General features: G+C 32.0%; 1 protein-coding gene across 2 annotated transcripts in view; it reads left to right on the forward strand.

The window, feature by feature from the left end:
- The window catches only part of stk39 (serine threonine kinase 39), an 85958-nt gene that overhangs the window by 19974 nt on the left and 38670 nt on the right, over positions 1-27314 (forward strand). The window contains exons 8-15 of one of the 2 annotated variants that reach the window (XM_051119764.1): positions 1132-1265; positions 2065-2113; positions 2224-2289; positions 12375-12419; positions 14776-14898; positions 16923-16952; positions 19593-19646; positions 21726-21790. In XM_051119764.1, the coding sequence (XP_050975721.1) occupies positions 1132-1265; positions 2065-2113; positions 2224-2289; positions 12375-12419; positions 14776-14898; positions 16923-16952; positions 19593-19646; positions 21726-21790 (566 nt within the window). The remainder of the gene's footprint in view (positions 1-1131; positions 1266-2064; positions 2114-2223; positions 2290-12374; positions 12420-14775; positions 14899-16922; positions 16953-19592; positions 19647-21725; positions 21791-27314) is intronic. The other variant, XM_051119765.1, reaches the window with a different exon arrangement.

A 27314-nucleotide genomic window follows, 5' to 3' on the forward strand; every position in this document is an offset into this window, starting at 1 on the left:
GTTCATTCATCGTTTTGTAAGTCCTTCCATCTGTCCGTCCATCCATCGATTCAGTCTATCATTCTGTCAGTCCGTCCTTCCATCATCATACTTCCATTTTTTCATTCAGTCCTTCCATCCAGTCCATCATTCTGTCAATCCATCCGTCCGTCCATCCATCTTCCATACTTCCATTGTTCTTTCAGCCCATCTGTCCGTCCGTCCATCTATCCATCTATCCAGTTGTTGTCGTTCCATCCAATCCATGCATCCGTCTATCTGATCTATCATTTCGTCATTTCATCCGTCCTTCCATCCATCCATCCATCTGTCTGTCTGTCAATCCTTCCATCTATCCGTCCATCCATCGTTCTATCAGTTCTTCTGTCAGTCCGTCCATCTGTCCAACCATTCAGGCTCGTCATCCTGTCCAATCCATCCATCCGATCTATCATTCTGTCATTCCATCTGTCCATCCATCCATCATTCTGTCAGTCAGTCCATCCATCCTTCCATCTGTCCATCCATCCATCATTCTGTCAGTCAGTCCATCCATCCTTCCATCTGTCCATCCATCCATCATACTGTCAGTCAGTCCGTCCATCCTTCCGTCTGTCCATCCATCAAGTCTATCGTTCTGTCAGTCTGTCCTTCCGTCCATCCATCCAGTCTTGTTGTCCCATCCAATCAATCCATCCATCCATCCAATCTATCATTCTGTCATTTTGTCAGTTCATCCATCCTCCATCCATCCATCGTTCTGTCCGTCCGTCCGTCTTTCCGTCCATCCATCCAGTCTTGTCGTCCCATCCAATCAATCCATCCGTCCATCTAATCTATCATTCTGTCATTCTGTCAGTTCATCCATCCATTCATCGTTCTGTCTGTCCATCCGTTCTTCCATCGTTCTGTCTGTCCATCCGTCCGTCCATCCATCCATTCATCCTCTCTATCATTCTGTCAATCTGTCCATTCATCCATCCAGTCTTGTCATCACATCCAATCCATCCATCTGTCCATCCATCGTTCTGTCCATCCGTCCATCCATGCAGTTTATCATTCTGTTAGTCCGTCCGTTGTTCTATTGATCTATCATTCTATTATTCTGTCGTGTGTATTTTTATATCTGATTTTTTTTCTGCTGTCTTGCAGGTTTTAATGCTCACGCTGCAGAATGATCCTCCAACCTTGGAGACTGGGGTTGAGGACAAAGAGATGCTTAAGAAGTACGGGAAATCTTTTAGAAAACTTATATCCTTGTGCCTTCAGAAGGACCCTGCAAAGAGGTAATTTTATTCCTCTAAATCTGCCTTAATTATTAACACAAATTAGTAAATCTGTGTCCTAGAATGCTGAAAGGGGTGCAGTCTGCAAAACTGTTCCCTTACAGGACCAAAAGTTTCAGCAAAGGCCTTAATACTAGAAGCAAACATATTGATTTGAATTATGTTGTTTATATTATTGAATAGCAGCTCGCCTGTGCTTCGTTTGCTCGCAGTTTGGTCTCTCTAAAGATAAATCGCACTTAGTAAAAGAAATGCCATGCAGACAAAGTAGCTCAAATAAATACAGATGAGCTAATGCAATCTTGAGACAATAAATTGCTGCTGGTTTGTTTACTGTCTATATCAGCTGTCTCATCTGGTCAGTATATTGGCTGTAGTGGTGGACTAATAGTTTTATGTAATAATTATATATATATGAAGACTTCAGATGTAAAACCAGCTAAAAGCCATCTCGGTCAAAAATGAGATAATGATACTGAGTGAATGCTCTCGACACATATCATACGTCCATCAAATACTTTTTCTTCAAACTTGCTAAAATACCAGCCTCAGCCCAATCAAAGTACCGGTACTTACTTAGAAACCTATACATCTGAGCCTGATAAAAATGCATTTTTTAAAGAAGGATGTCAGATGGATTTAGCTGGTTTTGCATCTGAACTCTCCATATATAAACAGTGGACAGTTAAAATGTCACCAGGTCAAGTAAAAATCTGAATCTGAAATCTTTAATGTTGAGTCTTGAAATGTGGACCTGTCTGAAAATGTCAGCATCAAACGCTCTTTCTCTTCTCCACAGGCCCACTGCAGCCGAGCTTTTGAAATGTAAATTTTTCCAAAAGGCTAAGGTACGGCAGTATACTCTCCCTCCATACTTCAAATGCTTTAACCAGCCCTTCACAGTGGTCCGTCACTGATATATGTTATGTATTTTTCCCCTCTTGCCTCTGTGTTGTAGAATCGAGAGTACCTGATTGAAAAGCTGCTTTGTAAAGGACCAAATATAAGCCAAAGAGCCAAAAAGGTAACGCTGCCTCATTCTTTCCCATGTGTTGAGGGTATTTTCTCTCACAGGCCAGATGGGTCTCTGCTCTCATGTTCAATAAAGTGCTTTCTGTATTGATTAAACAGTGTGGCTGCTTTTGAGGGATCGGAAGCCGTAATGTTTCTCACTGCAGGTCATCTGCCCTCCACACTCACTGAGTGTCTCTGTGACCGCTCAGACACTGAATGCACTCTAACCTATTACTGTAAGAGTCATTCATGCATGGACTCTATTGTGAACTCTGTCCCTCATCTGTCTATCTATCTATCTATCTATCTATCTATCTATCTATCTATCTTCTCTCTCTCTCTCTCTCTCTCTCGCTCTCTCTCTCTCTTGTTCTGTTCTGTCATTCTGTGTAACAGTCTATCATTCTGTCATTCTTTCATTCTATCATTCTTTCATTCTATCATTCTTTCATTCTATGCAAAGATCTCTATTGTTCTATCTATCGTTCTGTCATTCTATGTAACGATCTATAATTCTATCTATCGTTCTGTCGTTCTATGTAACAATCTATTGTTCTATCTATCGTTCTGTCATTCTATGTAACGATTTATCGTTCTATCATTCTGTCGTTCGATGTAATAATCTATTGTTCTATCGTTCTGTCATTCTGTCGTGCTTTCGTTCTATTGCTCTATCATTCTGTAGTTCTATTTAACAATCTATCAGTCTATCATTCTATCTATCATTTTGTTCCATGTAACAATCTGTCTATCATTCTATCTATTGTTCTATCTATCGTTCTGTCATTCTATGTAACGATCTATCGTTTTATCTATTGTCCTGTCGTTCTTTTGTTTTATTGTTCTATCAATCATTGTCTTTCTATGTAACAATCTATAATTTTATCATTCTATCTATCGTTCTGTTGTTCTATGTAATGATCTATCTATCGTTCTATCATTCTGTCGTTCTTTTGTTCTGTCTATCATTCTGTCATTCTGTGTAAGTCTGTCGTTCTATCTATCTATCGTTCTGTCGTTCTATGTAACAGTCTATCGTTCTGTCTATCATTCTATCGTTCTTTCGTTCTGTCGTTCTGTCTTTTTGTGTTTCTATGTAACAATCTTTTGTCTATCAGTTGTTCTATTTATCGCTATCTATTATTCTATCTATCGTTCTGTTATTTTATGTAACTATCGTTTTATCTGTTGTTCTGTCGTTCTTTCGTTCTATCTATCGTTGTCATTCTATGTAACGATCTATCATTTTATCTATTCTGTTGTTCTTTCGTTCTTTCGTTCTGTCGTTCTGTCATTCTATGTAATGATCTATCTACCGTTCTGTCTATCATTCTGTCATTCTTTAGTTCTGTTGTTCTATCATTTTGTTGTTTTATGTAACAGTCTATTGTTCTCCTGTTCTGTCAATCATTCTGTTCTGTGTAACGATCTATCAGTCGTTTTATCTATTGTTCTATCTATCTATCGTTCTGTCGTTCTATGTAACAATCTATCATTCTATCATTCTGTCATTTTTTTAGTTCTATTGTTCTATCATTTTGTCGTTTTATGTAACAATCTATCCTTCTCTCATTCTATGTAACGATCTGACTAGTGTTCTATCTATCTATCTATCTATCTATCTATCTATCTATCTATCTATCTATCTATCTATCTATCTATCTATCTATCTATCTATCTATCTATCTATCTATCTACCTATCTATCTATCATCTACCTGTCTGTCTGTCTGTCTGTCTGTCTGTCATTCTATTTACTGTTCTTTCTATCATTCAGCCTTTCTATGTAACATTCTGTCTATCGTTTGGTCGTTTCCTTTCTGCATCATGTTTATGTATTTCTTTTTTTCACCTGTTTTGCTGTTCATCAACATGCAGTCACAGACCCTCTTGTTTAAATCTGGTTGTGTGTGCGCTGTGTTTTCTTACTGCGCAGGAGGTGTAAAACTCATTCACTCTGAATGAAGGTGTTGTTACAGTTCGTGCCTTCAGCAGTCAGCTAATGTCTCTGAGCTCTGATGAGCTATGTAGAAAAATTGGCTTTAATGCAGCTGTGGAGCTGTGTTTAAACAGCTGTTTACATGCAGGCCACATGTGCGATAATGCTGCTGGTTCGGGGAGGGCATTGGCAGCTATCAGCGCCCCACACCTCCAGCCCGCTAAATGAATGAGAGAAATGGCAGCTAAAGAGCTGCGCACATCCATTCATTTAGGAGGAGGTACAGAACGTCCCGGTAGAGGTGGAAGTAGAGGCTGTGACACTGATGGGCTGAAACGATGGGGGGATGTTGCTGTTTGCAAATGTGGGCTGCTGGTATTGTGTTGAGGTGCAGCTGACAGAATGAGGGATATATACTGTGCATATATAGAATATTCACAGTGATATTGCTGGTGATATAAACATTGTGAATATTGGGTTTTTTTTGGACATTCGGTTTCCAAAAGAACCATGCCATTAGGTTAAGTCTGCAATCCTTCCTCATCTTGCAAGTCATAAGATATTTTAATAGCATCTCTGAGTTTAACTCATACGTTAGTAATTTCTTAGTTTGATTTAAACTTCTTTATAAGTTTGTAACTTAAGTTTCCATGAATCAGTCTTTTTTTAATGAATCGATTCTAAGCTCAACAATTTAAATGAGTTGTATACAAATATTCATGTTCTTCCTAATTGTTCATGGAAATGTCTTGAAAAATATATGCATTATTACTAAGTAGTGTGTGTGTATGTATGTATATATATATATATATATATATATATATATATATATATATATATATATATATATATATATATATATATATATATGTATATATGTGAAACACACCACACAGTATTGCTTTAGTATCAGTTGAGATCCTGTTATATTTCTTTATAAATTTTTTGAAATATACTGTAATGTTAATTTTAATTCAGTATTTAAAATTTAATTTTAATTTAGTAATTGTTAGTAATTGTTGTTTTTGTACAATTTTTATACTTTTTTTTTTTTTTTTTTTTTTTTTGCAGTTTTTGTTATTTTAGTACCGTTTTATTATCAGTGTCATTTAAAATTAAATTGTTAAATGAATTAAATTACCAAATTATAAACAAACTAAATGCTGTTCTTTCTATCATTCAGTCTTTCTGTGTAACATTCTGTCTATCGATTGGTTTCCATGAGTGCATTTTAGGTAATTTAAAATTAAATTATGAAACTAACTAAATTACTAAATTCTAAACTAAAATGTTTTGGCAATTAGCTGAAATAAAATAAGTTAGTTTTTTTTTTATTAATTTATTTCAGTTTACGTTTATTTTATTGCATATTTATTTAATTAATAAAATTTTTATTTAAATGTATTTTTTTAGTTTCTTAGTTTTAGTTTTAGTTAACTAAAATAACCCTGCTACATATATAAAAATGCTGCATGTATTAAACTCCTTTTTTTTTTCTTTTTTTCTTTGGTTTATAGCTATATCCACCAGCTACACAAACAAGAGATTTGAGAGAAGCTGTTGAATGCACACAGACGTCCTTGTGGTTTGTTCATAATAGTGTTTTTTAGGTCGACCAACTTGCGTGCGTCAAAAAAGGTGTGTTTTTTTCCGATAAAGGGATTTATTCCACAGTAGGTGACCGAATGAGTGCACTTAAAAGCCGCCTGACAGATTACGGCGCAGCCACACAGACGTATTTAGAGTCTGACTTGTAAAGAATAATCACTACAGCAGATCCATTTAGAATTGATTTTGTTGATGTGTGATGGTTTTTTAGTTGTGTGAAGTGCTCCAAGAAAACTAGTCATGCTTTCAGTAATAGACTCTTCTCAATGAATTACAGTATTAATGGGAGGGAGGGAGAAACAGACGTACGGGTGGAACGGAGCCCGATTTGACAACAGTTGCAGGTGTCGAGGCGTTGTATTGAGGGAAGGGAACCTCTGGGAAATGTAGGTTTAATTAGGGATCTGAAATCTGTAGCACCTCGATTGTGATATTGGAGTTGTTGGTGGGGTGGTACAGTAGTGAAGCTCATCAGCTGGAACCGTGTTAACAAACAGCTGTAAGGGACGTTCACACTAACAGTGATTAAAGCGCTGGAGGTCAGCGGCTCCATCACTTTTGGTTTCTGCTAGTCGATGGCCGTATTCAGCTCTTTCAGATGATCGATCACTGTCCGAACAGATCTGAACTCCCAGCGGTAGCAACTGCATTGCGTTACAGCTTGAAATGTCTTTGGCTCCGTCTCAAATGCCGCCCTCAGCCACTGAACTGCAAAATTATGATGTTTTAATCAGTATTTATTTTTTTCAGTTAAAGTATTTAGACATCCTTTAAACACAATCGATTTTCTGGAGAAGCAAAATTGCTTCTTGTTTTGAGGTTAAGACCTTTTTACAGAGAATTTATCTTAAGTTAATTATCTGTCTAAACGCAATTGTCCGCTTTCTTGGTTCAAGTATAAATGTCACAAAACTGTTTTGTGCTTTTGAAAATGGTTATTAATATATTGTGCTTAAAATAATTACTGAAAAGATTAAAATAAATATTGTTTTAAGGATGTTTAAATAATTTGTATGGAAATTACGATTCAGATGAATTAATCAGAGTTACTGATTAAGAAAATAATTATATGACCAAAAGTGATTTTTTCCAAATTGTTGAGAAGGTGTTTATCAATATGTTTGAAATTTAGATATATTTATTCATATATATAGTTATATAAATCTATATATGTATACTATATAAACTTGTATCTGTCAAATCAAATTTAAAGAGTGTCCAAAAAAAAATATATAAATTTAGTAATTGTGTTTTTTGTTATTTTTTTTTTTAATGCCTATATCATTTTTATTCATTTTTATTTCAGATATAGATTTAGTTATTTTAGTACCGTTTTAGTATCAAGGTCATTTAAAATGTAATACTATTACTAAATTCTAAACTAAAAAATAAATGCTGTTTTCACAACTACCTGAATAAAATAAGTTAAATCATCATGTCCAATAAATAAATAAATAAATAAATAAATAAATAAATAAATACATTTTCCTTGTCACATGACTTGTCGATTAGACTATGTTTTGGTTTTAATTTATTATTTATACAAATATATTACTTAAACAAAAATTGCAAATAGAATTTGCTTTAGGGTTTATTAATTGATTTTATTTTATTTTTTAAATGTTTTTCAGAGTTTTAGTGAGATTTTTTTTTTTTTTTTTTTTTTTTTGTCATAATAATATGTTTGTGAATTAATTTAAATTAATTTCATTATTTTATTTTTAGTTATTTATTATTATTTATATTATAATTTTTTGTTTGTGCCTATATGATTTTAATTTTAATTTTTTTTTTGTATATATTTGTATTATATATTGTGACTTTAATTAAATTGCTAAATTCGGATTAAATAATAATAATAATAAATTAAATAATAAGTAATAAATAATAAATAATAAATGCATGCTGTTTTTTGCAACTACCTAAAGTAAATATATATATATGTATGTATGTATATATGTATGTATGTGTATATATATATAATATATATATATCTATATCTATATCTATATATATATATATATATATATATATATATATATGTATATATATATATATATATATATATATATATATATATATATGTATATATATATATGTGTGTGTGTGTGTGTGTGTGTGTATATATATGTATATGTATATGTAATTTTTTTCTTTTTTTTTTTATCAGATTTTTAGAAATATTTTTAAATGAAGCTGCTTCTGCTCACCAAGGCTGCATTTATTTGCTTAAAAATACAGTAAGAACAATAAAATTATGAAAAATAATTAGAATCTCAAATAACAGTTTTCTGTTTAAATATATTTTAAAATATAATTTATTCCTGTGATGCAAAGCTGAATTTTCTGCATCATTACTCCAGTCTTCAGAGTCACATAATTCTCATTCTAATATGCTGATTTGCTGCTCAAGACACATTTCTTTTTATCACTGTTGAAAACAGTTGTACTGCTTAATATCTTTGTGTAAACCCATTCCCATTTCCTCTCAAGATTCACTGATAAATAGCAAGTGTGGCAGCATTTTACAGATTTCAGACACGGCTACGGTGTGAGACTGGAGTGTATCGTACTAAAAATGTGAATTATGAAATTGAATCACGACCCTCATGAATATTATGATGAAGGATGTGTCAGTGTCAGCAGTATGTGTGTGTCCTTTCTGTCACCTGGTGTCTGTCCTCATTGCTGATGTGTTTGTGTGCGATTGTGACCCAGCCTTACTCCCACATTATGTATCCAGTCAGCATAGCCGTAGCCCGCGGAGAGAGAGAGAGAAAGAGACGGCCAGGAAAGATGCTGTCATGTAAGGACTCTCTGACCTGAACAACTCCTGACAAACACCATTTCTCTTCCTTACCTTACTTCCTCTGCCTCTATCTGTATTCCTTTATCTCTCTCTTTTTTTTACGTGGTTGTCTGCCTCGTTCCGTCTTTGTCATTCTCTTTCTTTCTCCTCACCGTGAGAGCTTTCATAGGACTTGAATATTAGCAGCTGGCGTTCTGTTCGGCCCGCTGTGGAGAGAATCAGTGTTTGACCTTGGTGTTTCAAAGCATTTCGTCAATGACGTCCACTAGAGCGAAACGGAATTAAGCAGCACTTGATGGTTTTAATGTGCTTTATTTGGCCTTTGAGTTTTCTAAGGACAGTGTCATTAAAATCAATCATAGAACTTGAATAATTTTCAAAAATTATTAATATAATATAATATAATATGTAAAATATAATATGTAAAATATATTTTAAATATAAATTGTAAAATTGTATGTATGTATGCATGTTTAACAAAATTTATTTTTTATTTTAGTCTTTTAATTAGACTAATTTTTCCTTATTTCAGTCTCCAGAAAGGCCACATAAACAAATATATAATATTTTAATAATAATATATACTAATAAAAACATAATAAAATGTATTATTGTTATCATTATTATTATTATTAAATTAATTAATTATTAATTCATTTAAAATATATTCTGCTTCAGTATAAATTTTAAATGGTGAAAGATTACAATTTAATTTATTTTATCTATTTATTATTTTTTGATTTTGGTCTTGTATTTAGACTAGTTTTTCTTCATTTCTGTCTTCAGAGGTCACCTAAATAAAGATATAATATTTTAATAGTAATATATACTAATAAAACAATAAAATGTGTTGTTATTTTTTATTAAATGAATTATTAATTCATTAAAAATATATTTTAAAACCTGCTTCAGTATAAATTATAAAATAGTAAAATATTTATTAATTAGTCTTTTAATTAGATTTTTTTTTCTTTATTTTAGTCTCTAGAGAGGCCACCTAACATATACTAATAAAAACATCATAAAATGTATTATTGATTTTATTATTATTTATTTAATTAAATATTAATTAATTGCAGATATATTAAAAACTGTTAGTAAAATATTAAGTTTATACATTTAATTTATTAACCTTTTAATTAACTCATTTTTCTTTATTTCAGTCTCCAGAGAGGCCACATACATGAATATATACTATTTTAGTATATACTATTTACTATTTTAACTGCTTAAATAATATATATATATATATATATATATATATATATATATATACTAATAAAAACATTTTTTTCTATTTTTATTATTAAACTAATTATTAATTTTTCATTAATTAAAACTGTTTTAATATAAATTGTAATTAATAAAAATATGATTTAATTTTTTTTTATTTTAGTCTTTTAATAGACAATTTTTTTATTTCAGTATCCAGAGAGGCTACATAAATAAATATATAATATTTTAATAATAATGTATACTAATAAAAATGTATTATTGTTTATTATTATTATTATTAAAATAATTATTAATTAATAATCAATTAAAAATATATTTTTTTAAAACTGCTTCAGTATCAATTCTAAATAGTAAAAGATTACTATTTAATTTATTTTATCTATTTATTATTTTTTATTTTGGGCTTTTATTTAGATTATTTCTTCTTTATTTCAGTTTTCAGAGGCCACCTAAATAATAAAAAAATAATAAATAAAATTCATCATAAAATTCATAAAATGTCATAAAATTAATTATTATTTTTGTTTTTAATAAAGTTTTAATTTTTAATTAATTAAAAATGTATTTTATAAACTGCTTAAAATTAATTTATAAATCGTAAAAGATTATAATTTAACTTGTTTATTTAGTTATTTAATTTTAGTCTTTTAATGAAACAATTTTTGCAAAAAACACTTTGTAATTCTTGTGTCTGTCAGGTGAAGTTCAGTGTTTGTGTTTTGTGTCCAGTAGGGGGCGCAGCAGCTTGCTGCTTTTTATTCTGGCATCGTTTTGCAGTGGACGCATGTTGTGTTGACTGTCACCCTGGAGCACATTATTTTGAGTTATTTTCAGCTGAAATTTTAATAATCTCTTGTTACTTATTGCTGACTTATACCTGCTGCTGAATTAAAGATGTAAATCAGGATATCTAGTCGTAAAACAGTCTTTATTTCTCTCCTCATTTCAGTAAACAAAGCTTTAGTGGCATGACTGTAAACATTTACTGTATTGCCAAAGGATACAAAGTATATATACAGTAGAGCAGAAATATAAGCTGAAGTAAACAGAGATGAGGGGAGAAATGAAATAAACAGTACAGTGAAAATCTTTAAAGTAATTTATAACAATGTTCTTTCGTTTTGTATGACTGAATGTCTGCATCTGCATCACAATTCAACAAGCCCTTTAAGGCAACTTATTTTCTTTTTTTGCGTCTTTTTCATTTTTGACTTTCTTACCCATGCACACACACACACACAAAAAAAGAAAAATCAAATTTTGCCTGTGCAAAATAATATATATATATATTTCTAAAGATATTCTTTTTATTTTTTTTTTTTTTTTGCATTGTAATAATTTTTGTTGTATATAATTTGTTTTTTATATATACACACATTAAATTTTTTAATTTTAAATTTATGGAGGGACAAATTACTCAGAATTAAATAATTAAATAAATGTTGAAATATATAAATAAATTGTTAAATGCATAATTTAATTATTGAAAGCATAAATGTATAAATATTTATTTAATTGTTTATTTATATAAATATATTTTTTATTTCATTGTTTATTTATTTATTTAAATATTTATTTCATTATTTATTTATTTAAATATTTATTTATGCATTTATTTATATAAATATTTACTTTTGTTTTTTAGTGAAAATCGGAAGTGTCAGCGGTGGTGCCACTGAGCATAGTGGCGTGTGCTAATGGCTTCCATGCGTCAGATGCCATGTCACAGATCTTTTACTGTACCATCCTTGATCAGCCATAGCTCGTGATGAGAAAAACAAGAAAAAAAGCGCCTAAACTAGAAAGCCCAAAGAAATCGAGCTGGAAAGGTGACGCCCACTATTGTTGAGTGACAACCGCAAACCTCAAAATGAAATTTGGAGGCAAGAAATAAATGCAGAAATAAATGCGTAAATAAATAAATATTTATATATAAATGCATAAATAAATATTGAAACAAACAAATAAATAATTATTTAAATAAATAAATAAGTAAACAAAAATATATTTAAATTAAAAAATATTTATACATTTATGCTTTCAATAATTAAATTATGCATTTAACGATTTATTTATATATTTCAGCATTTACTTAATAATTTAATTTTGAGTAATTTGGCCCTCCATAATAATAAATAAAATGTATACATAATTCTAAATAATGAACAAATACATTTTCTGAATACATTTAGATAGTTCTAACTACTTCTACTATTTCTAAAGATGTTCTGTTGTTGTTCTCTTTCAGTATTGTAATGATTTGTTTTGTGTAATTGAATGTGTGCATCACAACACTCGATTGCACATTAAATCTTCTAAGAGAGCAATTTACCGCTGGCTATTTGAGCTTACATAATGTCCCTAAATGACAGCGAGTGTGTGTTTGAGAGCTCTGTGCCGCTGACCCACTCGTGTTATTCATAAGCACACAGCCCGCAGGTGCCGTTTGCCATTGTGCGCCGATGTTTATTTGTTGCTTTGTTTGTCTGTGTATTGTTTTAAAGGATCCCGAGCAGAGGAAGCAGCACACAGAGGATGCTGGGATACGGGTACATGCTATCTCACTCGCAAAACGCTTACTTAGTGCTTCTCGCCTCTAGACGTGCGTGTGTGTGTGTCTCTGTGTGCCGTGTTTCACCTCTTGTCTTGAACTGGAAGCTGAGTAAATCTTCTGGAACACAGTGTGTCGGGACAGGACGGGTGGATGTATACGTTGCGGGTCGACTGATTTTCTCGATCAGGCCAATATGATTTTGTCAATAGCCTCTCAGAACAGACCAAACTTCAGAAAGTGTCATTGATTGGACGCTGTCTGATCTCCACAGCCTAGTGCCTCATATTTCACACACATCCAGAGGATTTAAGGTCTTCTGTGCCTTTTTGATAGAGTTATCGCCCGTTCTGGGATTAAATGGATGGAGCTAGCTATAACTCTAATAGTCTCTTGTAGTACCAGACTTTTGAACCTCACACTTAGATGAGAAGAGACCGTCTGAGAGACATAGAAAGTGCCCAAATACATTTTATTTTATTGTTTTTATTTATTTTAAAATTTTACTTAAAATTTTAAATGTAATATTTTATTTATTTTATTTTATTTAATGATATTTTAAATTGTTTGATTTTATTTGTTGAGTGGCCTACTATTACTTAAAAATTTGTCATAAGAATCATTATTTTCAATATCTTTTAGTTATTTAGTTTTTTTTGTAGTTAATTAGTTAATTTTTATATATCTAAAAAAAAATGTCAACTTTACTTTATAGTCACAGTTATTATTATTATTATTATTATTATTATTATTTTAAGCATTTTTAGTTATTTTTCCATTCAGATGTGTATATTGTGAATATAAATAATACTTGATAAATATTATAAGCAGTGTATATATATATATATATATATATATATATATATATATATATATTCTTAAAAATAAAAGTAATAGTAATCTATAAAATTTACATTACTAATTCTCGTAAGAAACATATAACATATTTTTAGTATAGATGTATATTTTTAAGATTTTTATTTTTTTTTAAAGGATATACCATTTAGACACAATAACAAAAAAAATGACCCCCTAAATTTAGCATAAAAATGTTTGTAAAAATGTTTAGTACCAGAATGCCAAAAGGAATAAATAGAAGTTATTTTACGGAGGTAAACTGCTCTGTCTAATATTTGTATAAAAATGAGTATTTATATAATGTATATTCTTATTCTTAAAATATATATATTATTTAAGTGTGTGTATAGTATTTTATTATTATTTTTACTATATTTGATTGATTTATTATTTTATTATATTTTATTTAATTATTTGTCATTACATTTGACCATTTTTAGTTGTTTTTCCATTAAAATGTGTACATTACGAATATATATTAAAATTTAAATATATAATATGTATATTATATGTATAAATATAATATGTTAAATATGTTGCTATGCACCCAAATATAATATATATTAAATATGAAAATACCATTATGACACAATAACAAAACATATGCAAAAAAACACAAACTAGCATAAAAATATTTATAAGCTTGTGATCAGACTACCAAAAATAATGGCAGTTATTTCACAGATGAAAGTTGCTCTGTCTAATTCTTTCTAATTGCTCTCTAATTCACTTGCTGCTAACAAGCATTTTCAAAGTTTTAATGTCACTAACCTGGCAAGCTTAAACAAGTGACCAGTGTTCATCTTGGCCTGGTACATTGTAAACGTAAATTGATTTCCTGTTGGACGGATAGTAAAACCTGTGTGCCCTTATTCTTGGAAATTGTGTAAGGCCAGCCGATCAGATTAGAGTTTGCCAGAGTGAGGAAAGGCTTGTCTAAATGACAGGAATTTAGGGATGTTTTTTGAGCCGAATTGCATGGTTTCAGGAGTCAAGCTGATCCCCTGATTTTCCGTACTTCAATGCACGTCGATCTTGTGGGCCAGATTAAACTTTAACATGTTTTGAAAGATGTGTCCTGCTGAAAAGAACAGATAGTGGAATATTTCAGTGCTGGTTACAGACACTGAGCAGGCCTCCGAAAAAGCTGGCCTTTTAGTTGAAGTCAGGGCCGGGAGATGAATTAAAGCTCACTTCACTGCCCCTGAGAAATAAGCCCTGTAAGTTCAGCACAGACTATGTCTGACACACTCGACCCCTGCTGACACCAGAGCGTGACGCTGTAGAGCACAACAGTAGGCTTCTGGAAATACAAATGCCATTCATTTCCTCCATAGAGAAATTGATTTGTAACAATCATTTGTAAACATACCAAGTTTGGAGCTCTGGAGTTGGGAAACAGTGATATGCTTCTGTAGAAACGAGTCTGTGTGATTTCAGCTTATATAAATTTATTATTATTATTAAAAATGAATGTGTCCTGTTCACACCCGCAGGTCAGAAGGGTTCCAGGGTCGAGTGGTCATCTGCACAAGACCGAGGATGGAGACTGGGAATGGAGCGACGATGAAATGGACGCGAAAAGTGAGGAGGGGAAGGCAGCTGTCAATCACGGAAGGGTAAGCATGGCCTTGTGGCATGTGAATCATCATTCTTAAAGGGATAGTTCACCCAAAAATGAGAATTTATATTTATATATATATTTTTTAAATGTATAAATATGTGTATAATATGTATTATATGTTTCATTTATAAATTGTTAAATTTATTTATTTATAAATATATATTGATTTATTTTATATTCCACACCTTCTGAAGTTATACAAAATTTTTGAGTGAAGAACAGACTGAGCTAGAACTGATTCATTAAATTGTTTATTTATAAAACAATATATGTTGTAAAAAATAATTCATTTCTAAATATTTAGATATTAATTTTATATTCCACACCTTCTGAAGTCATAGAATTTTTTTGTGTGATGAACCTAAACTTATTAATTAAATGTTTATTTATAAAAAGTATATTGGGGGAAAAAAAAAAAAAAAAAAAAAAAAAATATATATATATATATATATATATATATATATATTTATAAAAAAAAATGTGTGGTGAACCTTAACTGATTAATTAAAATGTTTACTTATAGAAAACATTTTACATTTTTATTTATTCATAAATATGTATGCATTATTTACTTCATATTCCATACCTTCTTAAGTCATATACAGTATTTTTATGTGATTAACAAATTTTATTATAAAAACACTAATTTATTTATAAAAATATTTTATGAACCTGAACTGATTAATATATATATATATATATATATATATATATATATATATAAATATTTAGATATTATTTACTTCATATTCCATACCTTTGAAGTCATATACACTATTTTTTTTTTTTTTTTAAGTAAAAGATGTATTTATTTATAATGTTTATATTTGTATATTTATTTACTTTATATTCCATATTATCTATAGTCATATATAGTATTTCATGTGATTAACAGATTAAACTTGAACTGAGTGTTTAAAATGTTTATTTATTAAAAAACAGATTTATTTATAAATATTTATTTATTATTTACTTTATGCTCCACACCTTCAGAAGTCATATTTTTGTGTGGTGAACAGACTAAACTTCAACTAATTAATGAAAATTTTTATTTATAAAATTAATAAAATATTTATTTAAAATATTTTTATTTTTTGCTTAATATTCCATACCGCCTGAAGTCATATACAGTATTTTATGCAACAAACAGACTGAACTTTAACTGATTATGTAAAAAGTTTATTTATAAAAACTTGCATTTATGTATAAATATTTATTTATTTTTTCTTCACATTCCACACCTTCTGAAGTCATATTTTTGTGTGATGAACAGACTGAAATTTTAAATGTTTATCAAACACACGCACACACACACACATAATGCGTAATGAACATACTGACTGAACTGATTCATTAATGAATCATTCTTTTGAGTGAATCAGTTTATCTAAATGATTTGATTCAGTCATGAATCAGACTCACTAAATGATCCAGTAGAAGTGGTTAACAGTAGATTATTGATAACATTAAATTATGCTCTGTTTCTCCCACAAATTTACAATTTGTCTTGAGAAGACGTGATGCATTCAGTTGGACAAATGCAAAATGGAAGCATTTTCAGCATTGCTCTCAGACTTTTGGTCCTTACTGTAAAAATAAAGCATTTGGCATGTATTTGCCAGACATATGAGATTTGAACAATTGCACTTTCTCTGATGTAAGGCTGAGCGTTTCACCTCAAGCTCTCTTAATATTTTATCATAAACGCTCTGCCTGTACCATACAGGTTATGCACAACATTTGATCAAAGCCGAGGGGCCTTTTTCACTCAGAAATGTGGAATATATAATGCTAAAACGTCTCCAACAGGAAGGAACAATCAGAGCCCCCGAAGCGAAGCGTCCGCAAATCAGCGGCTGCTAATGAAGCTGGAGACGTTGTTCTTGTGTTTATTGTTTATTATGGAATGCAAATGAGCAAGTGCTGATTGCACTCCCACACAAATAGCTACATCTGTCTGTCGTACTTTGTGTAAGAGCGAGAACATAATTGAATCCTGTCTCATTATTGCTTTTGCAGTCACGCAGGGTCAGAGAAGAAAACCAGCATGTAAGTTACAGTTATTCTCTTTTTTTACCTTTAGAATGTTTGTGTTTTAATTAATTGTGTGGGGTAATGCATCGCTGCTTTGAGTATGTCAACATGAAATCAAAACTGACCCTCTTTACGTAATGCACGTTACTAGCTTAATGTGAGTGATTCATCAGTGCAAGAAAAGCAGTGTTAGTCTGTGCAGTCTTTTATGAAAACTTGCTCTGTTTCTGAAACAGCATACTTTTTCAGCAGTTCAGGCTGTTAAATGATGTTGAGTAGTAGCCAAATAGGTATTTAGTCATTGTTTTAGTTGCAGCCTTTATAAAATCTTTCTGATTGTTAAATACTATTAATTTGCCCTTTTTATAAAATGAAACAGACAAAAAAGGCTTATGCTGAAAGGGGGCACCTGGACAATATTTATAGACAAGAATAACTAGATAACAAACAAACTAGTAACCACCCAAAACAACCTAGAGAGACGCATAGCAATGTCCTAGTAAACATCCAAAACACCCCAGCAAATGCTTAGTTATGTGTAGTAAAATGCATAGCAACACCCTGGTAACCACCCCAAACATCCTAGCAACCAATGTCCTGGTAACCAACCTAAACAACCTAGTGAAACGCCTAGTTACACCCTGGTAATCACCCAAAACATTCTAGTTAAATGCATAGCAACGCCCTGGTAACCACCTAAAACATTCTAGTGAAACGTATAGCAACGCCTTGGTAACCACCCAAAACACCCTAGTGAAACGCATAGTTACACCCTGGTAATCACCCAAAACATTCTAGTTAAATGCATAGCAACGCCCTGGTCCCCACCAAAAACATTCTAGTGAAACACATAGCAACGCCTTGGTAACCATCCAAAACACCCTAGAAAATGCATAGCAACGCCCTTGTAACCACCCAAAATGCTTTAGTAAAATGCATAGCAACGCCTTGGTAAGCACCCAAAACACCCTAGTGAAACGCATAGGTACACCCTGGTAATCACCCAAAACATTCTAGTTAAATGCATAGCAACACCCTGGTAACCACCTAAAACATTCTAGTGAAACCCATAGCAACGCCTTGGTAACCACCCAAAACACCCTAGAAAATGCGTAGCAACGCCCTGGTAACCACCCAAAACATTCTAGTGAAATGCATAGCAACGCCTTGGTAAACACCCAAAACACCCAAGTGAAACACATAGTTACACCCTGGTAACCATCCAGAACATTCTAGTTAAGTGCATAGCAATGCCCTGGTACCACCCAAAATACCCTAGCAAATGAATAGCAATGCCCTTGTAACCACCCAAAATGCTTTAGTGAAATACATAGCAACGCCTTGGAAACCATTCAAAACATTTTAGTGAAACACATAGTTACACCTGGTAATAACCCAAAACACTTTAGTAAAATGGCTAGCAACTCCCTGGTAACCACCCAAAACATTCTAGTGAAACAGATAGCAATACCTTGGTTATCACCCAAAACACCCTAGTGAAATGCATAGTTACACCCTGGTAATCACCCAAAACATTCTAGTTAAATGCCTAGCAACACCCTGGTAACCACCCAAAACATTGTAGTGAAACGCATAGCAACGCCTTGGTAACCACCCAAAACACCCTAGCAAATGCATAGCAACACCCTTGTAACCACCCAGAACATTCTAGTTAAATGCATAGCAACGCCCTAGTAACCACCCAAAACATTGTAGTGAAACGCATAGCAACGCCTTGGTAACCACCCAAAACACCCTAGCAAATGCATAGTAACGCTTTTGTAAACACCCTAGTGAAACACATAGTTACACATAGTTAGTAAAATGCATAGCAACGCCCTGGTAACCACCCAAAACACTTTAGTAAAATGCATAGCAACGCCCTGGTAACCACTCAAAAACATTCCAGTAAAGTGCATAGCAACGCCCTGGTAATTATCCAAAACACCCCAGCAAATGAAAAACTCTTGTTTAAAAAGAGTTTAATACTTTTATTCAGCAAAGATGCATTAAATTGATCAAAAGTGACAGTAAAGGGATTTATAATACTGCAAAAATATTTCAGTATACCACTTTACTGTATTTTTGGTCAAATATATGGAGCCCTGGATCAAACAAATGCAAACTTTTGACCAGTGATATTACATAAGTAAAATGGGTCGTGACTGCCATTTCATGTTGACTTTCAGTTTGCTCTGCAGCTAAATTCTTAGTAAACTGTATTGTGATGTCACCGACACAGGGGGGCTTGACTGACTATGTTTGGCTGTGAATAGGTTTAATTAACGACTAAGTATCGTTTGATCATTTAATTGAGAGTATCGAGGGATTGCGCTGTTTGCCTAATAAACTGCGCATTAAATAATTAACAAGTGTGGCCTATTCGACCGTATTGGACAAATAGCAATTAAGCAGTGCAAACACAGATCTTATTTCCCACTGTCTATGTGCATGTAGCCCATGTTCCACTCATATTTTCTCCCACTGGATTACCAAATGTCATGACTTTTAGCTCAGCCTTTGAGCTTGTAGAAAACCCATTTCCCCAGCCGCTAAAGAAGCATCCTTGGAGGGAATGAAAAGGAACAGTGAGGGGTGGAGAGATGTCTTTCTGTACCTTCCTTTGCTCTTAAGCACTCCATTTTTCCTCTGCAGGCTGAAGTGAATGCTAACAGTCTCCCGCTAGAGGACCTGTCCATTCAGCATCCCCCAGGCTGTCGGCGCTGACAATGTTGCTGTGATTTGTCTTGATTCGGTGGCCCTGATGCGCCATGCTGTGAGGCGGGCGGTCTATGGGCGGTCTGGACACGACCCTGGGGGGCCGACTGGCCTTGAGGGAGCCTATTAAACTTAATATTTCAGATAAAGAGTAAGAGTGGATGCCTGCTGCAGCAGCATCTGGAAAAGAGTCTCTCCTCCAAAACCTAGTAATCTGCCTGCGTAGGGAGCATTTTAATGCATCATGGCTGTGCTAAAGACAAAAAGACTGTTTGAAGTGGTAGCTTCTTTTAGTCACATTTATCCTTTGTGAAGAAGGCAATTTCATGATGCGATGCACTGTTATTTTAGTGTTAGTATTTGTATACTGTTATATTTTTTATAACAGCTTTTATTTTTTCAGTTTTTGTTTAATTTTAGTTTATTTTTTAATAAATTTATAAGTTTTTTTTCCCCCCATTTTGTATTAGTTTTTGTTTTGTTTTTAAACATTACTGTTATGGTTAAATTTATTTTTAGTTCAGTTTTAGTTTTTATTTACAGTTAGTAATTTTAGTGTTTCAGTTTTCAGTTTAAGTTTAGTTAACGATAATAGAACCAAGATGCAGTGTGGTAAAAATGTTGAGAAAACTTAGAGAAATGTTGATTAGCATCAGAAGTATTAATAAATAAAATAAAAAGTTCAGTTTATTAAAATAGGGATGCACCAGTATTAAACTTTTGTTATGACTAATAACCAATAAATGGCTGATTAAATTTTAAATACAATTTAAAATAAAACATTTTAAATAAAAATAAATAAATAAATAAATAAAAAATGTGTGAGTGAATGAAAAATGTAACTAAAATCAATCATTTTAAATTATTAAGTAGATTTTGGCATCAGAACATTATAATATACTGAATGGAAAAATGGATATTCATCTTAAGATTTGCTTAATTTTATATTTTATTATTAGTTGCTATTATTTATTGTATTTCATTTTAATTAACGATAATATAACCATAATGCATTGTGGTAAAAATGTTGAGAAAAGTGAAAGAAATGTTGATTAGCATCAGAATTTAAGCATCAATAAATAAAATAAAAAGCTCAGTTTATTAAAATAAGGATGCATCAGTATTAATCAGTATTAAAATGGCTGATATTAAAATGTTAAAATTAAAATAAAAAATGTCTGAGTAAATGAAAAATGTAACTAAAATCAATCATTTTATATCGTTAAGTAAATTTTGGCATCAGAACATTATAATATACTGTATGAAAAATGGATATTCATTTTATTTTTATTTGCTTATTTTTATTTTATTTTGTTATTAATTGCTATTATTTATTTAATTTATTAATAACTTTTTTCAATTTTCAGTTTTCATTTTTTTTTTTTTTTTTTTTTTAGATTCAATTTAGTCATTTTGTTATGGGATTTTGACATTTTTATTTTTTTTCTATTGTTTAATTTTTTTTCTATATTCTCTATTATCTATAATTTTATTTCTCGAATATTATTATTATTATTACTAATATTGTATTATTATTTTTTAAGTTTTAGGTTTAATAATTTTAGCACTTCATCCCAAATTTCATTTTTATGTCTAATTTTCATTTTTAGTAGTTTTAATTTTTTTATAGTCAATAACAACAGATTTTTGTGAGCTTTAAATGGCTTCAAAGGTAATCTAAATCTAAAGATAAAGGCATGCAAAATTCAGTATCCAATATTGGACAATATAAATATCCATTATCAGCTGTTATATTAAAATAAATGAAAAGATTTGTAATATTGACTGATAATATATGGTATGGTACCAGTAATGTGTGGATTCCTAATTAATAATGTATAAACAAAAATGTGTTTGACAGCGTTTGACAGCCTCTGTATTTTTCTGCCTTGGTTCAGTCATAATATGGGTTGACTACAGTAATTTCGCTTCACATCTCCTGTAAAACCCTGATTTCCTCTAGACCTGCATGTAAGCAGCAGCGCATGCCGTTTAAAGATCTTTTAACCTCAACATCCAGAACACTTCGGCAAAAGCAAGCAACTTACCATCATGTTGTGTGTTTCTGTTCAGGTTCAACCGTTGGAGAAACCCTTGAGCGTTCAGGGAGCTGTGAACATGGTCCTGAGGTTAAGGTAAGCAAGCTCACTGCCGTTTCTCTTTTTTCCATCTGTCTTTGTACTACTTTCATCTAAAAAAGAGCTGCATGTCGTCTGTATAAAGTGGCCTGATAGTACAGTGTGTGTGTTTATGTGCTGCTGATAGAAGAGTGTGTCTCTTTTTAAACGATCTCTTTCACTCCATCTCTCACCTCATGTTGAAGTGCATCGTGTTAATGCGTTTTCTCAGTCGCCCTGGGTTAGCGTGGGAAGCGGTCTTTTAACCCTGACCTCGTGTTTGCATTCTCCTGCCTGAATTTGCGTTTAAGCCCATGCAGAGGACCGACCGCATTCTGTTCTCAGATCACGTCTAGGGCCAGAAAAGCTGAAGCGTGTGTTTGACAAAACCACTGCGAGAGCACATCTGTATCTTAGATAGATAACTGCGCAGTTCTCTGTTGCATCGAGTCCAGCGGGAGTGCAGGTCTCTAATTTGGCACTGGACTCAACAATAGAAGCCGATGCGTTGCTCTCCGCACCCGGTCTGTTCTCAAGAAGTTCTAATGTGCCGTGCTGTCCTTTCAGGTGTTTTAAATTGGATATGGAGTTTTTCACGGTCGAAAAGGTTTTCTTCCCCTCTAATTGCAAACGCACAATAATGTTCTTGCCTTTGACAGAAATAAACTAAAAAAATAACGATTGTATTTCCAGCTACAGAACGCATACTTTCCTCTCTCCTTGCTGACTTTGTTTTCATTGGTAGTATCCTCACAGGCACTTACCAGTCAAAGTAGGTCGGTAGGTAGAGGACGTCACGTGTGTTAGCCAACACCCTTTTTACAATCTAGATGATAAAACGCATTCTGTTGGCAATGATGTAACACAGCGGTAACACATGCTTGTAACTATACTCTAATTACTAAGTTGGAAATTATAACGTGTTAAATTACTCTGTTACTAAAAAAAATAATCAAATTACAGTAATGCGTTGCCAAGTAATGCATTACTGCACAACACTGCTCACAATGTTCTTAGCAGCATATGACATAGCCTCAAGGACCATTGCAAAAAAAAATACAGACTTTTATGTGCTCACAAGAAACCATTGGCATATGGGACAAAGCACACAACGCGACCTATTGTGCCATCAGCCCATTTTGTGCTCTGGTGTCTTGGCTGTCACGGTGTATGCTTTAAAGAGAGACCTAAGGCCTTGAAATATTGAAATATGACATACTGCTGTAACAAAAGCCACATTTTTAAAACCACATTGTGCCATCAGCCCATTTTGTGTCATGGTTTCATCGCCACCGCAGAGGATGTGTTAAATTGGATATTAGGCCTTGATATTAGAGGTACTACCATAAGAAGAGCCAAAATTTGAGCAAGTAGATCTCTATTAATTCATATGCATCCATGCTCTCATTTTATTCATAGTGAGATGGCAGTGATGCACTAAGGAAATGGGTTATATAAAGCTAGAAATTGTAATGGGAATATTCCCATGCACATCTAAATAGTTTCTTAAGGTGAAACAAAAATGCTGTATTTAGTTTTTTGAATTATTATTTTTAATTTTAGGGGCTATTTAGAATCTCACTTCAAGAAAATTAATGAAAAATTAAAATGTTTACTGATGACTGTTATATATGCCAATTTTAAAGCTGAAAATAGTGCTCTATGAACCATTTATGTTAAATGTGGTCCAAAAATCTACTGAGAGGTTTGGAAAATGTGAGTCTGGTAAAGTATGGAATTTTGAAATAGAAAATGTGTAGGAACCCTGATATATCAAAACTTTTGATTAGTAACATGCATTGCTAAGAACTTCATTTTGACAACTTTAAACTTTTGCACCCTCAGATTCCAGATTTACATACATCAATGGAAAGCTTATTTATTCAGCTTTCAGAGCATGTATAAATCTCAATTTTTAAACAAAAATGACACTTATGGTTGGTTTTGTGGTCCAGGGTCACATATTTATAGTCATATCTCTGCATCATATTTGCTGAATGAAATCCAGTACTTGTTTACTAATTCTGGGGTGTTGATTCCAGAAATGGTGGATGTTTTGGTCTACCAAGTCCCACTTTCCACAAAATATGATGGATTTTGTAGCATTTTTGCTTTCGACAACCATCTGTGTGGTGAAGATCTTCTGTATTATCCCTTTATCAGCAGAAAAACTGCCACAAAGGCATGGTTCACATCTTCCTCTGAGCCAGTTTTACAAATATATGTTCAATTCACGTTCCATTTTCATGTATATGAATGATTCTGAAGACATTATTTTATGTCTAATCCTGATTTCTACTTTTCCCAATTGTTTGCAGATTGTAAGTTAAATGATACAGTTGAAATGAAACGTTTGAAATGTGACTACTTTTGTTATTTTGCATAAAAACTGATAGATACGAATACTTTGAAATATCTTTGCATCATTAACTTAGGTACTATTAGGCATTTTTTGCAAGAGGCAGAAATGTTATTTCAAGAAGCAGAGCTGTATTATCAAAAAAGGAAAAAAGTTGGGCAGGAACTTGGTTATTTTATTCAATTGTTGGTTGATTGAGATGTGAATGTTGCACATGAAAGTGGATGCAGATGAACGTGAGTTTGCAGGATTGGGGTTTAAAGGGATTAGTTCACTTGCAGAATAACAATTTCCTGATAATTTAATCCAAGATGTTCATGCTTTTCTGTCTTTAGTCCCAAAGAAATTAAGGTTTTTGAGCAAAACATTCCATGATTTTTCACTATATAGTGGACTTAAATGGGTTGAATGTCCAAATTGCAGTTTCAGTGCAGCTTTAAACTGGTGTACACAATCCTAGCTGAGGAATAAAGGTCTTATCTAGCAAAACGATCAGCCATTTTCTAAAAAAGGAAAAAAATTATATACTTTACAACCATAAGTGCTAGTCTTGAACTAGCTCTGTGATGCTCATCCGTGACTTAACGCATTACATAATCATGTTGGAAAGGTCACACGCAGTTTGTTCTTTGTCTCTGTACTTCAGTTCAAAGCGGTAGGGTAGGCCTTGTCTTATACATATTATTTTAAGAAATAATGCTAGGGAAATGCTTTAAAAAATCTTATTTATTTATATATATTTATATTTATTTATATATATATATATATATATATATATATATATATATATATATATATACACACACACATGTATATATACATGTATGTCTGTGTATATATATGTATATGTATGTGTGTGTGTGTGTATATGTGTGTGTATATATATATATATATATATATATATATATACACATGTATATATACATGTATGTCTGTGTATATATATATATATATATGTGTGTGTGTGTGTGTGTGTGTGTATATATGTGTGTGTATATATATGTTTATATACACACACATACACATACACACATATATATATATATATATATTTTTTTTTTCTTTTTGTATATTTATATATATATGTATGTGTGTGTGTGTGTGTATATATATATATATATTTATATATACACACACACACACACACACATATATATATATATATATGTATATATACGTGCATATGTATATACACGCTAGTAACTTGTTAATCATGCTAGAAGCATGCTAACAACATGCTAATCATGTTAAAAACAGACTAGCGACATGTTAGTAATTTGTTAATCATGCTAGAAACATGCTAGCGACATGCTACTCATGCTACAATCATGCTAGCAACATGCTAGTAACTTGTTAATCATGCTAGAAAAATGCTAATAACTTGTTAACGACATGCTAATTACATTAGAAACAGACTAGCAACATGTGTGTGTGTGTGTATATATATATATATATATATATATATATATACATATATACACATATATACATATAATTTCTTTTTGACTGAAGAAAGAAAGACATGAACATCTTGGATGACTTGGGGGTGAGTAAATTATCAGGAAATATTTATTTATATTTATTTATGAAACATATGCATGGATGAATTGTTCACAGTAAGCACTATAACATGCATTTAGAAAGTAGAATGTGTGATTTTCATTCCAAGCTGTCTTTAAAGTGTCTTCTTGCCTTACTGTGGCTCAAAATTATTTTCTGCCAATGCAGAAAGATGTTTCTTGCCTGCAGAATGCTGTAGATATGACATCTACAAGTGTAGGATTGCTAACCAAAGCTCTCCAAACCATAATCGCCAGCTGGTGACAAACTTCAGTACTCAAGGGATGATAAAGTTTTCCTTGAATGTCTGTGTCAATAAACCAGCTGTTATTTATGTTTATCTAATTTGCTCAGCAAGCTTCTCTTCAGACTGTTTACGCAGTGGTGCACGTTACAAATTAATCATTATTCATTGATATATTAGTATTGATGTAGAAAGGCAACAGACATAATTAATGTTCTCAGTCCAGACGTGTTTTGTTGTTGATGAACCTAATGAATTAATCAAAAAGACTGGATTTCCATTCTCTTCGTAATCTTTAATTAAAATGCATTAATCTCAAAGGTGAGTTTCTGTTTCCAGTGATGGTCACAGGGGTTATTAAGTCGGCTTGAGACTGATCGGACTTACGTTTTTCCTAAAAATGACGTTTAAAACTTGGAAAAATCCCATAGACTTGCATTGACGGGATCTATTTATCCTAGCTTAGCAACTAGAGTCATGCTAGTAGCTTGCTAATTATGCTAGAAACATGCTAATTTGCTAATCATGCTGATAACATGTTAACAGCATGCTAATCATGCTAGTAATATGCCAAACGGCATGGTAATCATGTTAAAATCATGTTAGCAAAATGCTAATAACTTGCTAATCATAGTTATAACATAGAAACAGACTACCAACATGCTAGTAACTTGTTAATCATGCTAGAAGCATGCTAACAACATGCTAATCATGTTAAAAACAGACTAGTGACATGTTAGTAATTTGTTAATCATGTTAGAAGCATGCTAGCGACATGCTACTCATGCTACAATCATGTTAGCAACATGCTAGTATCTTGCTAATCATGTTAGAAACATGCTAACCACATGCTAATTATGTTAATACAGACTAGCAACATGTTAGTAACTTGTTAATCATGCTAGAAGCATGCTAACAACATACTAATCGTGTTAAAAATAGACTAGCAACATGTTAGTAATTTGTTAGTCATGCTAGCGACATGATACTCATGCTACAATCATGTTATCAACATGCTAGTAACTTGCTAATAATTCTAGAAACATGCTAACAACATGTTAATTATGTTAATACAGACTAGCAACATGTTAGTAACTTGCGAAACATGCTAATCATGCTACAATCATGCTAGTTTGCTAATCATGCTAATAACATGTTAACGGCATACTAATCATGTTAACAACATGCTAATAACTTGCTAATCATAGTTATAACATGCAAACAGACTATCGACATGCCAGTATCTTGTTAATCATGTTAGAAGCATGTTAACAACATGTTAATCATGCTACAATCATGCTAGCAACAGGCTAATAACTTGCTAATCATGGTAATGACAGGCTAACGACATGCTAATCATGTTAGAAACAGACTAGCAA

The sequence above is a fragment of the Labeo rohita genome, chromosome 9 (assembly GCF_022985175.1).
Source record: "Labeo rohita strain BAU-BD-2019 chromosome 9, IGBB_LRoh.1.0, whole genome shotgun sequence".
Lineage (NCBI taxonomy): Eukaryota > Metazoa > Chordata > Actinopteri > Cypriniformes > Cyprinidae > Labeo > Labeo rohita.